This window comes from Mastigoproctus giganteus, chromosome 12, assembly GCF_048544385.1.
Source record: "Mastigoproctus giganteus isolate SK-2022 chromosome 12, ASM4854438v1, whole genome shotgun sequence".
Classification (NCBI taxonomy): domain Eukaryota; kingdom Metazoa; phylum Arthropoda; class Arachnida; order Uropygi; family Thelyphonidae; genus Mastigoproctus; species Mastigoproctus giganteus.
This window is the reverse complement of record NC_143586.1, coordinates 172088528-172109953: the sequence shown is the minus strand read 5'-3', so window position 1 is coordinate 172109953 and position 21426 is coordinate 172088528. Positions and strand designations below refer to the sequence as shown.

The window sequence follows — 21426 nt, the reverse complement described above, 5'->3', positions numbered from 1 at the left end:
AACATTGACAAATGCAAAGTACTGCATATGGATAACATTAACCCCAGAGAAATGTACCAACCATGTGGTGTTACACTCAGGGTAGTGGAGAATGAAAGAGGCCTGGGGATAATTGTGCAGTCAGATATGAAGTTTTATAAGCAGTGCAAACAGGCTGCTAGAGAAGGTAATGGGGTCTTGTCAATGATATACAGGAATTTTGCTAGCAGGGATAAGGAGGTGATTATCACCTTGTATAAGGCAATGGTCAGGCCACACCTTGAATACTGTGTACTGGGTCTGGAAGCCTCATTTTAGGAAGGATGTAGAGTTCCTAGATGAAGTACAGAGAAGGGCAACAAGAGTAGTGAGGGGAACAAAGGGATGTTCTTATGAAGAAAGGCTTAAGTTGTACAAATTACAGCATCTGGAGACTAGGCACCTGCAAGGCAATCTGATTGAGGTATATAAGGCCTTGAATGGATTGAGCAGGCTCAATGCTGATGGGATTCTTCCTCTTGCTCAGGTTACAAACGTGAATATGCATAAACTGAAATTGAGGAAAGACAGTTGTCAAATAGATGTGTGGAATTTTTTTTTTTTTTGGCTGTTGCTGTATAAGCTTGCTTTCTTGCATCATTTGCCTCTGCTAATGGACAGCAAGATTATAAGGCCCCTGTTTCTAACATGAAATATACGTAGCACATGGTTAAAACAATGAAAACATGTTGAAGTACGGAAGCCAGGTTAAAAGCAGCGGTAAGTAAATGAAATGCTGTCGTATATTTCATGGCTAACCCGGCAGAGACAGAAAAAAGTAAGGAAAAGAAACAAGAAAAATAAAATAAAAAGTAAGGGAGGAAGGCCAAAGAAACAACTTACTACAGTGCCAAGCAGGAGTCGTAGTATGGACAATGGTGAGCGACCCAACACACAGAAGCAAGATTGAGCAAAATGAATAACTTGTTGGGATATATTATCAATACGTAAAACATCACCTTTTCACCCTTTAGAGATAATGCGCTACAGTTTTTTCCATGCAATTAACCACTTGCTGGCTAAAGGCCAATTTCCGCACATCTATTCTACAACTGGCTTTCCTCAGTTTCAATTTATGCCTCCTGAGGCATGGAATCTGAGCAAGAGGAAGAATCCCATCAGCACTGAGCTTGCTCAAACCATTCAAGGCATTATACACCTCAATCAGATAACCTCACAGCATAGTCTCCAGATGCTGCAATTTGCAGAACTTAAGGCTTTCTTGGTAACAGAAACCTTTTGTTCCGATCACTAATCTCGTTGCCCTTCTCTCTACTCATTCCAGCAGCTCTACATCTTTCCTAAAATGTGCCTCCAGACCTAAATACAGTACTCAAAGTGAGCCTTGACCATTGCCTTATACAAAGGGATAATCACCTCCTTATTCCTGCTGGAAAAATTGCTGCATTTACAAAAAAGCCCCATGAGGTACTCTTGCAGGCTGTCTGCCCTGCTTAGAAAACTTGGTATATGACTGCATATCATTTTAGGAAAGATATGCAGTACTCAAGGTGTGGCCTGACCATTGCCTTATACAAGTGAATAATCACCTCCTTATCCCTGCTGGCAAAATTGCTACATTTACAGGGTCTCATGAGCTACGCTTGCAACTTGCCTGCACTGCTCAGAAAACTTAATATCTGACTTCACAATTACCCCCAGGTCTTTTTCATTCTCTGCTACCCTGAGTTTAGTACCACACAGTTTTTATGTTACTCTGAGTTTACTGCTGCTCCTATGCAGCACTTTGCATTTCTCAATGTTAAACTACAGTTGCCATCTCTCAGCCCATCTGCTGAACTTTTTCAAATCCTGTTGCAGTAGCGTACCATCCTTACTGTCATTAACAACCCTACCAACCTTTGTATTGTCTGCAAACTTGGACATTAAGCCTGATATACCTTCATCAATATCATTGATAAATACTGAAAGCAACAATGGCCCAACATGGACCCCTGGGGGACACCACTAATAATAATAGTCCACAAAGAGCCAATGTCCATTGATCATCACTCTGCCTTCTCTCACTCAACCATCTCTTTATCCATAGCAGCAACTTTCCCTTAATGCCATACTGCTTTAACTTAACTTATATATAGTAGTCTTCCATGTGCAACAGTTTCCAAAGCTTTCCTAAAATCTAAGTATATGGTATCAAAATTATTTTTTGCATCCAGTTCCTATGTGACCACATTGTAGTATCCAATCAAATTGCTTAGACAAGACTTCCCCTTACAAAACCCATGCTGTGTGTGAACTGTAACTGCAGCCTTGTCTAGATGATCCTGCAGCGCTTCTTTAGCTAGTGCCTCTGTTTTTTTCTCCGGAACAGAAGTTAAACTAACAAGTGTGTAATTACTTGTGTCACCTTTCAATCTTCCTTTGTGAATTGGGGATACATTTCCACATCTCCAATCCGTAACCTCCCCTGGGTCCAAGGATGCCCTCATAATAATGCTATGGGCCTGCTTACTTCCTTTGCTGTCTCCTTTAATATAACTAGATAAATTCCATCCACCCCAGGTGCCTTTCATATCTTTAACTTCAGCAATTTCTCCTCCACTTTACTCTCAGTTATTACAAAATCATTTAACTCAGTGTTTGATAAGCTTCTTGCCTCCACTTCTCTACAGAATTCCTCATGTATGAATTTTTAGATGCAAAATACTCATTCAGTTTGTCAGCTACCTGAGCAGAATCATCAACAATCAAACCATTGATATCAAGTGGACCAATCTGATTTATCCCTTTCCTTATTGAGTTTAGATAAGTAAAGAAGTCTTTACTGTTTTTCTTTGCCAAAGATTTTTTGTAATCTTCCTTTGCTTGCCTAACCTCCTTTGTGACTTGATTACATATTATCTTATATCTACCATAGGCATCTGTCTCCTGATAATTTATATGCATCCCATGCATTTTTCTTCTCTACCACGAGCCTCATTAGTTCGTCTGACATCCATTTATGCTTAAATCTTGAACCGTATTTCTTAGTTGGTATGAAAAGCCTAGTAGCTTCCAAGATTAATTCCTTGAACTTCCCATTAAGAATTTGCTGTTGATAACAACATCAGTTGTCCCAGTGTATATAATTTAAAAACTTTCTGAGACTATTGCAGTCACCTTTACGAAAGTAAAAACCCTTCCCATTACCCCTTATGGTAGTTACATCTTTTTAAGTAAATCCCACATCAGTGTACTGATATGGGATTTACTCACTGAATTGGTGCTTAAGCTACTGCAACAAATGCACATAAAACATCTACTTTGAGCTTATCATGTCCCACTAGTGATATCTCAGCAAAAAAGCCACAGTTAGCACAAAAAATGCAGTTACGATTTGCAAGAAGACCACCTTCAACAGTCCTTTCCTGAGCCAATTTTATATCCACCCCTTCCACTTTTTTTTGCTTTGCTGCTCTTTTTTGAGGCATGATTTTAGTTTAAAATTAATTTAAATTTTTAAATTACAACGCTAATTAAGTTTTAAGTGTATAGTAATATGTGCTATTATAAAATTTTGCTAGATAGTACATACTACTCTGTTACATTTTAAATAGCACTACTGGCTGATTTCTTAGCTAAAAACAAAACAAAAAAAAAAAAAAAAAAAAAATGCCGATTTATATAATTAGAAACTTTGAGCTACTTAGCTACTGCAATTAAACACTATAATTACTACCTTGATGCACTATTTTTCCATTATAGAGAAATGATGTGATACCCTTCAAGAAATACATGACAGTTAACCCAGTGGGGATGGTGGGTCACCCAACAGATGACCCTTGAAAATAACATTCCCATGTTAAATGTTAATCAGCAATTAAAAATCTGAAATTATTTCTCCTTTCCTAAGTATAGTGAAACTTTAATACAGTGGTTTCTGAACTGAACTTCTGTACAGTTTTCAAAAAGTGAAATTGTTCACGAGCACCTATCAGGTGCTCCACACTGTCTTCTCAACCATTTTGTTTGAAAGGTGGCATTTTACCAGACAAGTGCCAATGCTCTGTTTGTTTAAAGTTTCAGATTACAGTTTTCCACTTTCCCACTAGTTCAATAAACATCTACTGGCTTACCCTAGTTCTTGAATGATTTATTATTGTTTTCACAGAGTCAAGATATAACAAGAAACCTGATATTCCCTCAAAACAGCTACTACTCTGCAGGAAGCAGCATGCATAATTTCCAATTTTACGTACTGTGAATGACCAAATTTCAAATAAATTTTGAAAGAAATGTGAAAATGGAAGTAAATAATTGTATCAAATATATATATATATATATATATGAGTAATATGGAAAGAAAGTTAATAAATTGTATCAAGCTGTAACTAATACTTATGGGCCAATGTAGTTGCTAGAGCAATTATGCATTACAACCATAATGTGTATAAAATATTTTGTATAATATATAATATTGAAGATAATAATATAGAAGTTAATTCAAGCAGACAATACCAAGCTGGATTTAAAAAAATGCAAAGGATATAAATACATATTTAAAAAAATAAATAATAATAATAAAAAATAATAATAAATAAATAAATAATAAAAAAAATATATATATATACATATAAAACTTATCGTTGTCTACCCACAATCTAGACGACTTCAACTGGGGCCAACCACCCAGACTGAAGGCAAAAAATGACAAGGAGTTCTGTTTCTGTAATGATCAATATCTGCTAAGATATATAAAAATTCCGAGATTAAGTAAATTAAGTAATTTGAATCTAAACCAATTAAAGATAGTTAAATTTTTTTTAGAATCAAAAGAAAGATATTATAAATGTATGCATATATTGATCATCGTTGACCTGACAGAGAACGCAATTTAATAATTAAAATAAGAACAAATGCAAAGTATAAGGCATATCTACCATATCCAGAACGATGGATATGGTAAAAATAAAAATAAATAATTAATCAATTAATTAAAGTTAACGCAAAGAGAAATATGTAGATAGTAAGAAGAATAAAAACTAATAGAGTAGGAATGATAGAACCTGAACTCCATAAAGGTGAAAATATAGTAGTACAGATAAGAAATAGTTTCTCCTACATCCCCAGATTACCCTAATAATTTCGGAGAAATAAGAACAAAGAGTGTAGGACAGCTTAAAGACAATACAAGAGATAAGTTGTAGCTCGGGGTATGCCCAGGATCGCAAACCTATAGTAGGACCCTGAGCTGAATTTGCACGTCACCTTAGCGTGAACTTAAGTATATACAGTGTGATTATAAAATATATACAGTGTGATTATAAAATAAGATAAGATAAAATAAATGATACACTATAATTTGCACGGTGGGTACAAGTTTTCTAAGCCTTAAGACACCAAGAAAGCAAAGCGTATCCTATGTACATAATATACATGGCTCTAAATCCATAATTATGGTAATTATATTGAAGCAGTGGGTTCAGAAAATAAATTTTTGAAATTAATTATATTTATCGCCTTCCTGAAGTGGTATTTCAGGTAAGCGATAGGGAAATTATTATTTATCAACTTATTGTACAATGCTATTATGTTTGATGCACAGGTTGTGTTTTTATTGCAAATAGAAGCAATCCTCAGGCATTGGGATAAAATGATATTAGCATGCACTGATTTCGATATATTACCTCTCCAGTTTGTAAAGCCGACTACATTGAAATTAAATGTGTCTCTTTTATTATATACGTTTACATCTATATTATTATGGAATATTTCTATATGAAGATCCAGGTAATTTGCTATAGTATCAGAACTGTTAGTTTTTTCCAATACAAGTTCTTCTGGATATAATTTGCTGTAATCCTGAATGAAATGTGGACAATTAAACACACATAAATCATCTACGTATCTGAACATATAAGTAGGTTATCTTGGAATGTTCTTTCTGTAGAATATAGACAGAGATTTGCAATTATGCAGGATGCTGGACTTCCCATAGGGGTGCCATTCACTTGTAAGTATAATGAAGTTCCGTCATATACGTAATTCTTAAAAATACATAAATTTATTAGAGTATCCCAGTAGGTTAAATCAAACTTTATAGCATTTTTATGTTCCAAATATAGTTTTTTGAGAACATCTTTTAAATTGTCGAGATTGATACTAGTGAATAAAAGGTTAAAGTCAAATGTTTGTATTTGCTGAATATTGTTATTTTTATTGCATTTATAATCGGTAAGTTGTTATTTATTATAATTGTTTTATTTACATTATTTAATATAGTTTTAAATAATTTTTCTAATGTTTTACTTGGAATTTTAGCATAACTATCTCTACATGATGTTATGAATCTAAATGCAATAGGTGATTTATGAAATTTAGGTATACTATATATAAACGAATATTTTAGGTTATTGTACTTTAACTTTAATTTATTATGCAATGCTATTAGTTTTTGGATCATTACATTAGGGGAAGATGCTATGTATTTGTATGTGCTACTGGACGCAGTTCATTTTTAATAATTATTATTATTATTTATATATATATATATATATATATATACTGTATTTCCCCATGTATAAGACGCACCTTTTTTCGAAAAATTTGGAGTCTAAAAACTAGGTGCATCTTATACAGTGGTTGTAAATTTTTTTTTACTTGCATTTCCTGCTTTTTCATGCTTTTTGTCTTTGCGCTCATTGTTTCGCACTTGTTACCAGTATATTAGGTTATGTTTTGCCACGTTCTGCCCAGAAATGGCTCAGAAAAGATTTTCATGCAGTGCTGAATTCAAGTTAAAAGTGATCCAGTTTGCAAAAGTGAATTGAAATCGTGCTGCTGAACGTAAGTTTGGGCCTCCTCCAACTGACAAAACAATCTGAGACTGGCTACGGGAAGAAGAAACCCTACTGAAAACACCACGGCAGAAGGAGGCCATTAGAGGCAAGTCAGCAAAATGGCCTGATTTAGAGAGGGAATTAGCATTAGCATTAGTAGAGGCATATGATGCAAGAAAGCAAGCTTATTCAGCATCAGCCAAAAAAAAAAAAAAAAAACCAACCACTACTCCCATTTCACCCCTCCGTTCGTTCGAAATACCTGTCCAGTTGAGCCTTAAATTTGTTTAGGCTATCAACTTCAACAACAAGTGATGGAAGTCTATTCCACAAACCAACTGCCCGCTGGCTAAAGGCAAATTTCCGCACGTCTATCCGACATCCGTCCTTCCTCAATTCGAATTTATGCCCTCTCAGGTGATTATTCTGAGCAAGAGGAAGAATCCCATCGGCATTGAGCATGCTTAAGCCATTCAAAGCCTTATACACCTCTATCAGATCACCTCGCCGATGCCTAGTATCCAGACTCTGTAATTTGCAAAACTTAAGCCTTTCTTCGTAAGAGCAACCCTTTGTTCCATTCACTAATCTTGTTGCCCTTCTCTGTTCTCGTTCCAGCAGCTCTACATCCTTCTTGAAATGAGACCGCCAGACCTGTATACAGTACTCAAGGGGTGGCCTGACCAATGCCTTATACAATGGAATAATCACATCCCTATCCCTGCTAGAAACATTCCTGTATATCATTGACAAGACACCATGAGCTACTCTTGCAGCTCGTCTGCACTGATCAGAGAACTTCATATCTGCCTGCACAATTATCCCCAGGTCCTTTTCATTCTCTACCACTGTCAGCGTAGTACCACAGAGTTGATACGTTGATCTGGGGTTACTGTTTCCCGTATGTAGTACTTTACATTTGTCAATGTTAAACTTCATTTGCCACCTCTCAGCCCATCTGCTCAACCTTTCCAGATCCTGTTGCAGCAGCATAGCATCACTAGTGTCCTTAACAACACTGCCAACCTTTGTATCGTCTGCAAACTTGGAGATTAAGCGTGATATACCATCATCAATATCATTTATAAATGCAGAAAACAACAATGGACCCAACACTGAACCCTGAGGAACTCCACTAATAACATTAGTCCACGTTGAGCAGTGTCCATTGATTACCACTCTCTGTCTTCTGCCACTCAACCATCCCTTTATCCATAGCAGCAATTTGCCTCCAATGCCACACTGCTCCAATTTGTGCAGCAGTCTTCCATGCGCAACAGTATCAAAAGCCTTTCTAAGATCCGAATATATAATATCAAAGTTATTCCCTGAATCCAGTTCCTTTGTGACTACATCATAGTATCCAGTCAAATTGGTCAGGCAAGACCTGCCCTTAACAAAACCATGCTGTGTCTGAGCTATAACTGAATTCTTGTCTAGATGATCCTGCAGTGCTTCTTTAACCAGTGCCTCCATTAATTTTATTGGAACCGAAGTTAAACTAACAGGTCTATAATTACTTGTGTCAGCCTTTGATCCTCATTTGTGAATTGGGGTTACATTTGCACATCTCCAGTCTATGGGTACCTCCCCTGAGTCCAAAGAAGCTCTCTTAATTATGGCTAGGGGTTTGCTTACTTCCTTTGCTGCCTCCTTTAATATAACTAGATAGATCCCATCCACCCCGGGTGCCTTTTTTATGTTTATCCTCAACAATTTCTCCTCCACTTTCCTCTCAGTTATTAGAAAATCATCTAGCTCACTGCCAATGTTTACTTCACCTACGACATTCCCCTTCCTGAATAACTCCTCATGTGTGAATGTAGATGCAAAATACTTGTTTAGATTGTTAGCCATCTGAGCAGGATCCTCAACTGTTGAACCATCAACATCCAGTGGACCAATCTGATTCATCCCTTTCCTTCTTGAGTTTAAATAGGTAAAGAACTCTTTACTGTTTTTCTTTGCATCCTTTGCCAAGGATTTCTCATAATCGCCTTTGCCTGCCTAATCTCCTTTGTGACTTGGTTACAGACCAACTTATATCTATCATAGGCTTCCATGTCACCCATTAATTTGTATGTATCCCATGCATTTTGCTTCTCTGCCATATGTCTCAATTAGTTCATCTGACAACCATTTAGGCCTGAACCTTGAACAATATTTCTTGGTTGGTATGTAAAGCCTGGTAGCTTCCAAGATTAGTTCCTTGAATGCTTCCCATTTTGAATTTGCTGTTGGTAACATCATCAGCTGGTCCCACTGTATAGAATTTAAATACTGTCTCAGACCATCATAGTCACCTTTACGAAAGCAAAAACCCTTCCCTTTACCTCTGATGGTAGTTACCCCCTTGAGTAAATCCCACTTCAGCACACTGTGATCACTGCCACCTAGTGGTTCATTTACCTGCAGATTCTTAATGCATGAAGAATCACTACTGATAATCAGATCAAGAGTATTACTCCCTCTAGTTGCCTCCCGAACATGCTGGTGTAGAAAACAATCATCCAATAAATCCACAAAAGCCTTGCTAGTGTGTGAGTGACCAACCCACAAATTCCAGTCAATATCTGGGAAATTAAAATCCCCCATTATAAGACTCTCTGATTTACTGGCCCATTCTATTTCCCTGTACAGTATCTTATTATACTCATCAGAGTCATTAGGACTATAGCACACTCCTACTCTCAATTTTGATTTACCTATGCTTATGTCACACCAAACTGACTCGACACTGCCCTGTCCGTCAATGTCGACTGGCTTCACTTCCTTGGATTTTATGTGTTTCTTAACTAATAGCATAACCCCTCCTCCCTTCCTATCCTGTCTATCTGAGTCTGGGTGCGAGGTTAGCCTGTGCGGACGAAGCTCCTTGAAGCTCTTGGAACAGAGAAGTTTTTCCTGATTTATTTTCTGATTTATTAGATTAAATTGTCATATTAACTTATTTTCTAGAGTAGCTTTATATTCCTAGTTACGATACTTAGTTTAAAGTTTAACTTAGACAGAGATTTTGTAGGTATTACTTAGTATCGGTAACGGTATCAAATTCACGTGTTACAAATTGAACGAGAGGTCTTTTTTTTTTAACCAAATTTAGTCGATTTATTAACCAATTGTTATATCAAATTATCTTCTATAAGTAGATTATAGACCTAGTCAGGATCCTTAGTTTATTCTAAATTGAGATAGCGAGATTTGGAAGCTAATCAATACTTACGAGTCCGTAGAAGTACCGTTCGAGAATTCCCGCCATTTTTACACGATAGCATAAGCTTAGTGTAGTATAGTGCATAATATAATATTGTCAATTAATCAGTAAATCTATTAATCTTGATAAACTTTATTGTCAATTAAATTGTATTTTTAACTCTATATATATATAACGACTTAATCGTAACAAATAATTAATACATAACTATAGTGATACACGTGATACGGAAGTTGTATAAAGGGAACTCGTAGAAAACACTAGATACCGAAAAAAAAAAATTTAACATAACTGTTTTGGGATATAACTTAAGGATTTAATTTTTGTTTTGAAATTTTATTGAATTAAATCGGAATCATGACTCTGACCAGAGCAGCAAAGCAAAAGGCTCAAGCTAATGGGAGTGCTGTGGTTCAGGGGAGAACTGAGGGGGGCAGTTGCCCTCTGAATCACAGTCTTTTAAAATGCACTGTTTGCTTGATGTTTGCGGAGCAGTCGGGTACGGGACATGATACTGCCAAGGGGGATGTCTTTGTGTGTGCACGATGTAAGGAGTGCAAGGAAATCAGGCGACAACTCAGCGTTGTTATGGGCCTTTATGAGAGCTTGAAGGACAGGGTGGATGCCCTCGAAGGAAATAAATTGAGGGGCCCATCAAGCTCTCAGCTGCCCACATCAACGCCAGAGCTTGCACTTGGTCATCAGGCAACACAGAGGCAGCCCCCTAGGCAGAATGCGCTGGTCCCACAGGAACTAGTAGTTGTTGGTGACTCTATTGTCAGGGAAACGGGGAACATGCTTTGTAAAAAGGATAGGTGGAATAAGACCAGGGTATGTCTGCCAGGGGCAAAGGTTGATGACGTTGTAGAGCGGATATCATCTTTTAAGGGCACAAAAGGTGATATAGTTGTACACGTTGGCACTAATGATATTAAGAGTAGGAGACCGGCGGAATTACTTAGCAAGTACAGGTCACTGTTGAAAAAAAGCCGTGAATTAGGGTTGAATTTGAAAGTGTCTGCAATTCTGCCCAGACACGATAGGAGGGAGTATATGATGGGAGCCTTGTCGATCAATTCGGCCCTGGAGGGATTGTGCAAGGCTCAAGGGGTAGAATTTTTTTCAGCCTGGACTGTACTTGTTAACAGGAGAGATTGCTTCTACAGGGATGGGATACACTTAAATAGAAAGGGTGCAAGAATATTTGCTGATGCTGTCGAGGCAGTGTTAGGTGGGTCGTAAAACTGCTAGTTGGGGGGGATACAAGGACTAATAGATTAACAGTAGCCACTGGCAGAGGTGGAAGTGATTCTTGCACTGCTTCTATTGAAACGAGCAGAAGCCTGAAAAACAAGATGCAGGATATTTCAGAGACTGCTGGGAGTCATTGCGGTACAAGTAAACACATGGGTTGTGTTAGGGTAGCTAAGAATTGAAACAGGTGCATGTATACCTGCGTGTACACCAATGCTAGGAGTTTGGTAAATAAATTTGATGAATTTGAGGTATTGCTCAAAACATCAAAGGCAGATATTGTTGGGATATCAGAGACGTGGTGTCACACAGATATAAGTAATGCGGAACTGGAATTTGGGGAATACTATGTGTATAGAAAGGATAGACAGGACAGGAGGGGAGGAGGGGTTATGCTATTAGTTAAGAAACACATAAAGTCCAAGGAAGTGAAGCCAGTCGACATCGATGGACAGGGCAGTGTCGAGTCAGTTTGGTGTGACATAAGCATAGGGAAATCAAAATTGAGAGTAGGAGTGTGCTATAGGCCTAATGACTCTGATGAGTATAATAAGAGATTGTACAGGGAAATAGAGTGGGCCAGTAAATCAGAGAGTCTTATAATGGGGGATTTTAATTTCCCAGATATTGACTGGAATTTGTGGGTTGGTCACTCGCACACTAGCAAGGCTTTTGTGGATTTATTGGATGATTGTTTTCTACATCAGCATGTTCGTGAGGCAACAAGAGGGAGCAATACTCTTGATCTGATTATCAGTAGTGATTCTTCATGTATTAAGAATCTGCAAATAAATGAACCACTAGGTGGCAGTGATCACAGTGTGTTGAAGTGGAATTTACTCAAGGAGGTAACTACCATCAGAGGTAAAGGGAAGGGTTTTTGTTTTCGTAAAGGCGACTATGATGGTCTGAGACAGTATTTAAATTCTATACAGTGGGACCAACTGATGATGTCACCAACAGCAAACTCTGAATGGGAAGCATTCAAGGAACTAATCTTGGAGGCTACCAGGCTTTACATACCAACTAAGAAATATTGTTCAAGGTTTAGGCCTAAATGGTTGTCAGATGAACTAATGAGACATGTGGCAGAGAAGAAAAATGCATGGGATACATACAAATGAATGGGTGATATGGAAGCCTATGATAGATATAAGTTGGTCTGTAACCAAGTCACAAAGGAGATTAGGCAGGCAAAGGCAGACTACGAAAAATCCTTGGCAAAGGATGCAAAGGAAAACAGAAAAGAGTTCTTTACATATTTAAACTCAAGAAGGAAAGGGATGAATCAGATTGGTCCACTGGATATTGATGGTTCAACAGTTGAGGATCCTGCTCAGGTGGCTACCAATCTAAACGAGTATTTTGCATCTACATTCACGCATGAGGAGTTATTCAGGAAGGAGAATGATGTAGGTAAAGTAAACATTGGCAGTGAGCTGGATGATTTTGTAATAACTGAGAGGAAAGTGGAGGAGAGATTGTTGAGGATAAACATAACAAAGGCACCTGGAGTGGATGGGATCTATCCAGTTATATTAAAGGAGGCTGCAAAGGAAGTAAGCAAACCCCTAGACATAATTATGAGAGCTTCTTTGGACTCAGGGGAGGTACCCATAGACTGGAGATGTGCAAATGTAACCCCAATTCACAAAGGAGGATCAAAGGCTGACACAAGTAATTATAGACCTGTTAGTTTAACTTCTGTTCCAGGTAAATTAATGGAGGCACTGGTTAAAGAAGCACACCAGGATAATCTAGACAAGAATTCAGTTATAGCTCAGACGCAGCATGGTTTTGTTAAGGGCAGGTCTTGCCTGACCAATTTGATTGGATACTATGATCTAGACACAAAAGAACTGGATGCAGGGAATAACTTTGATATTATATATTTGGATCTTAGAAAGACTTTTGATACTGTTGCACATGGAAGACTGCTGCACAAATTGGAGCAGTGTGGTATTGGAGGCAAATTGCCGCTATGGATAAGGGGATGGTTGAGTGGCAGAAGACAGAGAGTGGTAATCAATGGACACTGCTCAACGTGGACTAATGTTATTAGTGGAGTTCCTCAGGGTTCAGTGTTGGGTCCGTTGTTGTTTTCGGTGTTTATGAATGATATTGATGATGGGATATCAAGTTTAATGTCCAAGTTTGCAGATGATACAAAGGTTGGCACGGTTGTTAAGGACACTACTGACGCTATGCTGCTGCAACAGGATCTGGAAAGGTTGAACAGATGGGCTGAGAGGTGGCAAATGAAGTTTAACATTGACAAATGTAAAGTACTACATATGGGAAACAGTAACCCCAGAGCAACGTATCAACTCTGCGGTACTACACTGACAGTGGTGGAGAATGAAAAGGACCTGGTGGTAATTGTGCAGGCAGATATGAAGTTCTCTGAGCAGTGCAGATGAGCTGCAAGAGTAGCTCATGGTGTCTTGTCAATGATATACAGGAATTTTTCTAGCAGGGATAAGGAGTTGATTATTCCCTTCTATAAGGCAATGGTTAGGCCACATCTTGAGTACTGTATACAGGTCTGGAGGCCTCATTTCAAGAAGGATGTAGAGCTGCTGGAACGGGTACAGAGAAGGGCAACAAGATTAGTGAATGGAACAAAGGGTTGCTCTTACGAAGAAAGGCTTAAGTTTTGCAAATTACAGAGTCTGGAGACTAGGCACCGGCGAGGTGATCTGATAGAGTTTTATAAGGCTTTGAATGGTCTGAGCATGCTCAATGCCAATGGGATTCTTCATCTTGCTCAGAATAATCACCTCAGAGGGCATAAATTCAAATTGAGGAAGGACGGATGTCGGATAGATGTGCGGAAATTTGCCTTTGGCCAGCGGGTGGTTGGTTGGTGGAACCGACTTCCATCACTTGTTGTTGAAGTTGATAGCCTAAACAAATTTAAAGCTCAACTGGACAGGTATTTCGAACGAACGGAGGGGTGAAATGGGAGTGGTGTGTGTTTTTTTTTTTTTTTTTTGGCTGATGCTGAATAAGCTTGCTTTCTTGCATCATATGCCTCTACTAATGCTAATGCTAATGCTATCCTTTCTGTAGACGTTGTACTCACCAAATTCCAGTTCTGCATTCCTTATATCTGTGTGACACCACATCTCTGATATCCCAACAATATCTGCCTTTGATGTTTTGAGCAATACCTCAAATTCATCAATTTTATTTACTAAACTCCTAGCATTGGTGTACACGCAAGTATACATGCACCTGTTTCTATTCTTAGCTACCCTAACACAACCCATGTGTTTACTTGTACCGCAATGACTTCCAGCAGTCTCTGAAATACCCTGCAACTTGTTTTTTAGGCTTCTGCTCATTCCAATAGAAGCAGTGCAAGAATCTCTTTCACCTCTGCCAGTGGCTACTGTTAATCTATTAGTCTTTGTCTCCCCCCAAGCTAGCAGTTTTCCGACCCACCTAACACTGCCTCGATAGCATCAGCAAATATTCTTGCACCCTTTCTATTTAAGTGTATCCCACCCCTGTAGAAGCAATCTCTCCTGTTAACAAGTACAGTCCAGGCTGAAAAAAATTCTACCCCTTGAGCCTTGCACAATCTTTCCAGGGCCAAATTGATCGACAAGGCTCTCATCATATACTCCCTCCTATCGTGTCTGGGCAGAATTGCAGACACTTTCAAATTCAACCCTACTTCACGGCTTTTTTTCAACAGTGACCTGTACTTGTTAAGTAATTCTGCTGGTCTCCTACTCTTAATATCATTAGTGCCATCGTGTACAACTATATCACCTTTTGTGCCCTTAAAAGATGATATCCGCTCTACAACGTCATCAACCTTTGCCCCTGGCAGACATACCCTGGTCCTGTTCCACCTATGCTTTTTACAAAGCATGTTCCCCGTTTCCCTGACAATAGAGTCACCAACAACTACTAGTTCCTGTGTGACCAGCGCATTCTGCCTTGGGGGCTGCCTCTGTGTTGCAAGATGACCAAGTGCAAGCTCTGGCATTGATGTGGGCAGCTGTGAGCTTGATGGGCCCCTCAATTTATTTCCTTCGAGGGCATCCACCCTGTCCTTCAAGGTCTCATATAGGCCCATAACAACGTTGAGTTGTCGCCTAATTTCCTTGCACTCCTTACATCGTGCACACACAAAGACATCCCCCCATGGCAGTATCATGTCCTGTACCCGATTGCTCCGCAAACATCAAGCAAACAGTGCATCTTAAAAGGCTGTGATTCAGAGGGCAACTGCCCCCCTCAGTTCTCCCCTGAGCCACAGCACTCCCATTAGCTTGAGCCTTTTGCTTTGCTGCTGTGGTCTGAGTCATGATTTCGATTTAATGTTAATAAAATTACAATTTCAGAACAAAATTAAAACCTTAAACTTGTATCTTAACACAGTTATAACGCTATATTTATTTTTCAGTATCGAGTGTTATCTACGAGTTCCCTTTATATAACTTCCGTATCAAGTTATGTATTAATTATTTGTTACGTTTGTACTCTAAGTCGTTATATATATATAGTTAAAAGTACAATTTAATTGACAATGAAGTTTAACAAGATTAATAGATTTACTGATTAATTGACAGTATTATATTATACACTATACTATACAAAGCTAATGCTATCGAATTCTGGATATGCTGTATCATGTTAAAATGCGGTAATTACGAACGGTAGTTCTACGGACTCTTAAGTATTGATTAACTTCCAAATCTCGCTGTCTCAATTTAGAATAAACTAAGGATCCTGATTAGGTCTATAGCTACTTATAGATAATAATTTGATATAACAATTGGTTAATAAATCGGCTAAATACGGTTAAAAACCTCTCGTTCAACGGAGCTGCAATTTGTAACACGTGGATTTGATACCGTTACCAATACTAAGTAATACCCACAAAATCTCTATCAAGTTAAACTTTAAACTAAGTATTGTAACTAGGAATATAAAACTACTCTAGAAAATAAGTAAATATGCCAATTTAAGCTAATAAAACAGAAAATAAATCAGAAAAAACTTCTCTTCTCCAGGAGCTGCAAAATAGCTGCGGCCGCACAGGCTACTCTCGAATCCAATTGAAGAGCAAAGGGCAATTGGAATTCCTGTGTCCACAAAGATGGTTCAGCATGAGGCAAGAAGAATTGCTGATGAAAAAGAAGTTACTGATTTCAAAGGAGAACACAATTGGTGCTTCAGGTTCATGAAACGGAATGGACTAAGCATGCTAGTTAGTTAGTTAGTTATTTGGTTTTTAGGAGCATTAGCAACTAAGGCCATATTGCTCCGGGTATATGCGGTGGTCATTCCCTGACCTTTCCGCATCCTCCGTATTTGGTGGTGACGGGGACTAAGCATGCATACATGCACCAGACTTGCTCAAAAGATGCCTGAAAGCTATGAGCAGAAGGTCCTTGAATTTCATCGTTTTGTCATTCAATGTCGGAAGACATCAGTTTGAGTTGGGACAGATTGCAAATATGGACGAAGTCCCCCTTCAATTTGATGTCCCAAGTAACAGAACTGTTGATAAGAAGGGGGTGAAAACTGTAACTGTGAAGACAAGTGGGAAAAGAGCCATTATACAGTTGTTCTAGCTTGTTGTGCCGACGGAACCAAGCTGCCTCCTATGCTGATTTTCAAACTTAAAACAATGCCAAAAGAAGACATTCCTCGAGGAGTGATTGTCCACATTCGTGACAAGGGTTGGATGGATCAGGATGGGATGAAGATCTGGTTTGAGAAAGTTTGGAGCAGGAGATCAGGTGGGCTCTTACGCAAACCTGCCCTATTGGTGCTTGATCAGTTCAGGGCACACATAACAAAAAATACAAAGAAGATTGCTGCAGAGCAAAAAACAAAACTTGCCGTCATACCTGGAGGCTTGACATCCCAGCTCCAACCACTTGATGTCAGCATTAATAAACCCTTCAAAGCTGCCATGAGAGACTAATGGAACCAATGGATGAAGTCTTCTGGGGACAATTTGACTCCAGCAGGAAGAGTGAAGAAACCAGCTATAGGAAAAGTTTGTACCTGGGTGAAAAGATCCTGGGATAATATCAAGATTGAGATCGTTGTCAAGTCATTTAAGAAGTGTGGCATTTCAAATGCCATAGATGGAACTGAGGACGAGGCAATATATGAAGACAGTGATTCGTCATCAGACACAGATGAGGACAAGCTAATGGATGGGAGTTTTGACAGTGATGAGTTATATGAATTTTATGATGAATAAAACTTGAGTTCAATAACTTTATGTAATACATTTTTATTCAAATTTCGGGCCCCAAAATTAAGGTGCGTCTTATACATGGGGAAATACGGTAATTTTATATATATATATATATATATAATTTATATAATAAATATTATTATTTCATAACGACTAGGTGTTACGTTATGTCCTGGATACGTAGATATGCCTTATACTTTGCATTTGTTCTTACTTTAATTATTAAATTGCATTCTCTGTTGGGTCAACGATGATCAATATATGCTTACATTTATAATATCTTTCTTTTGATTCTAAAAAAAAAATTTTAACTATCTTTAATTGGTTTAGATTCAAATTACCGTATTTCCCCATGTATAAAACGCACCTTAATTTTGGGGCCCGAAATTTGAAAAAAAATGTATTTCATAAAGTTAGATGGAAGCACTGTGGTGATTTAAACATTCCTAAGTAGTTTCAGTTTGTAATTTCCTATTTGCTTTACACAGAAAAGTACAGTCACTCTGTCTTTCATTTGCTTGAAGCCTTGTGTTCTTTGGGAATCATTCTTACAAGCCACAATGGAATTGGGTAACATTTTATAACAAAATTCAGTCTCATTACAGTTATATACCTGTTCTGCAGTATAGCCACCATCTTCAATTATTTTCTGAAGCTGGTCAGGGTAAGAGCATGCAGCTTCATCATTGGCTGAACATATCTCACCTGATATAGCCATTTTGATTATTCCATACTACTGCTTTTTAAAACACGTTAGCCATCCATTACTTACAGTGAATACTGTAGACTCATTTCAAAGATCATTGTGGAATCTTTTAGCTTGGGTTTGCAGATGGGGTCCAGATAGAGGTGTGCTTTCATATCATTCTTGAACAAACCACTGAAACACACAGCTTTATCCAGTTATTTGCCTTGAGGTTGCCACAAGTGTTTTCCTTGCAGTCCATCTCTTGTTTCCGTAGGCTTGGCTGCATCACGAAGTTTTTTCTGTTCTTTTTTCCATCCATGCACCGTATATTCATTCATACCAAGGTCTCTAGTTACTTGAATTTTCTGAACCCCGCACTTTGTATCAAGAGCAGCAATTTTTTCTTCTATAGTAAACTTCTGGTTTTTTTAAAGTTTCAGACATTTATTTAAATTTATTCTGTACAGTAAGTCTCTGACATACATAAAAGATACATTCCAGGATTTCTACGTAAGTCGATTTTTAAGTAACTCGGGAATGACTAATAAAATATTGCTACTTTAACACTGATATGCCAAAATTACAAAACCACATAATATCCTCAGAAGAATGAAGAAAAATAGTTATATATTTTTAATTAGTTCAATTAAAAACTTTATCTGGGGATCGCTATGAAGTAGCTGTAGTGGCACATAAGAAAAGAAAACATAAGAGGAAGAAAAAATGCATGTTATTGTACTGTAAAAACTGATATGTATTTCACAGCCTTGGTTATTATAGTTGACTTCATTTGTGCCGATCCCTTTACCGCTTCTCGTGTTCTGTCTGTCTTTGTCCTTTATTATTGTGTTCACTGTTAACACTGACAAATCTAAATTCTGCACGATACTTGTTAATGTTCGGCCATTTTCATACATCCTTATTATTTTAATTTTCTAATCTAAATCGATCGCTTTCCTTTTCTTGGTAGATTTACTAGTCGGCACTATGATAACAGTCAAAATGAAATTTTCTGTAAAGAACTTCACAGGGTTAAGGCGGAAACACACTATTATCACCTCACACAAGCTCACGTGCTCACATTTTACTAAAGCACATTTCTGGAGGTTGCTATCAAAACACAGAGTAGTATCATAAAATGATAAAGACAATTTGCAGTTTCCAGTTTATTGGGCTTTTCTGTTAGTGCAATTCATTATAAACGAGTTGTAAACTCGATCATTTTGCATTTGCGATACCAGTAGCTGGAATTCTGCAGGTTTCTACATTATTATGGTGAAATGTGTAAATTAGTAAACCACTTTACTGTTTTAAATTTTACAATCCTCAAAAAAAAAAAAAAAAGAACCTGGGTAAAAAAAAATTGACATAGTCCAAAGTTACGTAAGTCGGGGATTTACTGTATTTTAAAAATACAACTTCCAATTTGAGAAACAAGAAAAATTGACAGTTGGCAAATGAACTTGTGGGAGTTTTTCTGCACAAAAACCCTACTTATTTCCCTCTTATTTGCATATCTCTGCCTAATTTGTATAGACCCAATCACTATGTTATTTCTTCAACTTATTCTTCTCATACGTTACTAACACCTACTGACTATACTACTTTTGAACTACACTGAGCCATCTTTCCCAAAAATGACTAAATGCCACATCTTAAGTGGCATTGTATGCAAGAGGAATTAAATTGACGTTGACTACCTCCTTGAGCACCCTATGGTCTTTCTACTTTACTACTTTGCTTTGTCTGTTGTTCCGACAGGCCTACTCCCACTAATTGAAATATTTATGAAATATTGTTTTCTTTTTTCGTAAAATTGTTTTATTTTCACATACTGTTCTTGTCCAGAGAAATAGGTATTTGTAAGCCTTTGTCATACAAACTTTTTAAAATATACTCAGTGGTGTATTCGGGCTGGAACAATGTTCTGGTACTTTTTTCTAAATGTCATAATAGAAAACCATTAAATTTATACACCTAATATTATGAAACAATGGCATAATCAAAGGGGAGTCAGAAATAATATCGATTTTACCCATTGCTACTAAAAATATATATTAATAGTAATCTTTAAAATTAATAGATTTCTTTAAAAATTTATTTAAAAACAAAAATATAAATTTCACGATGAAACTTGAACGTTTCTTACTAAAGTACAATGTGTTAGATAAAGATATCCAACGAATGAGATATACTGTGATGCGTGTGAACGCTGCATTTTGATTCGGCATGAGCTGAACGCTAGATGGTTACTGGTTACTGTACAGTCGATGTGGCATGATCATATAGTATTCTGGAGAACGAGTGTTCCGGTACTATTTTTTTTAGCAATACACCTCTGAATATACTGTATGTTCAAACACTTTGCAGTAAAGTTACAAGTCGTTAATAATTGTTCTTATGGAAATCAAAGGATAATGCGTATCACAGATTCGCATTAAACTGAAAATATCACTATGTGTTCATAAGGAATCCAAAATGTTGATCTTCAGTGATTAAAAACTGGTTTCAACTGACAGAAAATGGGAGTTATGCTTGCATTGCGTTATAAGCAGAATTGCTTTCTAACAAATTGCATTTTAATGGGTTTCAGCTGTATATGTATATAATATGTAATTTTTTTAATAGTAATTATATATATTATAACCAGAACTATATGTCGTATATGTGCACATTTGACAGTATTTTAAATTTGAAAATGGGATAGACTAAGAGAAGTTTGTTTCTATTTTATGTTTAAATGGTTTTTTTTTTTTTTTTTTTTTTTTTTGTAACTTTCAACAGAATCAGCAGAATTATTTATTTTATTGTTTTGTTTTCCTGAAAATAAAAGATGTAAAATACTCAGAAGTGTTTATTGGAACATATTTTTATGTTCCAGTTTTTCATTATTAAAATATGCTGATTTTAAAATTAACATTTCATAAAAAAATTTAACTAGTATATTTTTGGTTTTTGTATAGGAGATTTTTTGGAATCTCAGCCAGACGTAAGCAGGAAAAGATTCACTTTACGTCAGACACTGAAATTGCTAAAAATACGCAGAATGCGAGCTCTTTTGAAGAAACAGAAACAACAAGACAGAAATCTGACATCAATAAATTCGGATGAATCAGGTAAGAAACTGATCTCATATAAAGTGGATTGTGATGGAATAGAAATAAGGTTTGACCTAAATATCATGCCTGTTAGAGCATAAAAATTCCCGGCAGAAAAGAAATTGTATGGGAGTAAGTTTTTA

At 37.2% G+C, this 21426-nt stretch overlaps 1 protein-coding gene across 1 annotated transcript in view; it reads left to right on the top strand.

Annotated features, from left to right (window-relative positions):
- Positions 1 to 21426, top strand: part of LOC150077598 (phospholipid-transporting ATPase ABCA1-like) — a gene marked incomplete at its 3' end in the record, with an annotated part of 856770 nt that overhangs the window by 543261 nt on the left and 292083 nt on the right. The window contains exon 27 of the mRNA XM_090386943.1: positions 21149 to 21301. Within this exon, the coding sequence (XP_090243069.1) occupies positions 21149 to 21301 (153 nt within the window). The remainder of the gene's footprint in view (positions 1 to 21148; positions 21302 to 21426) is intronic.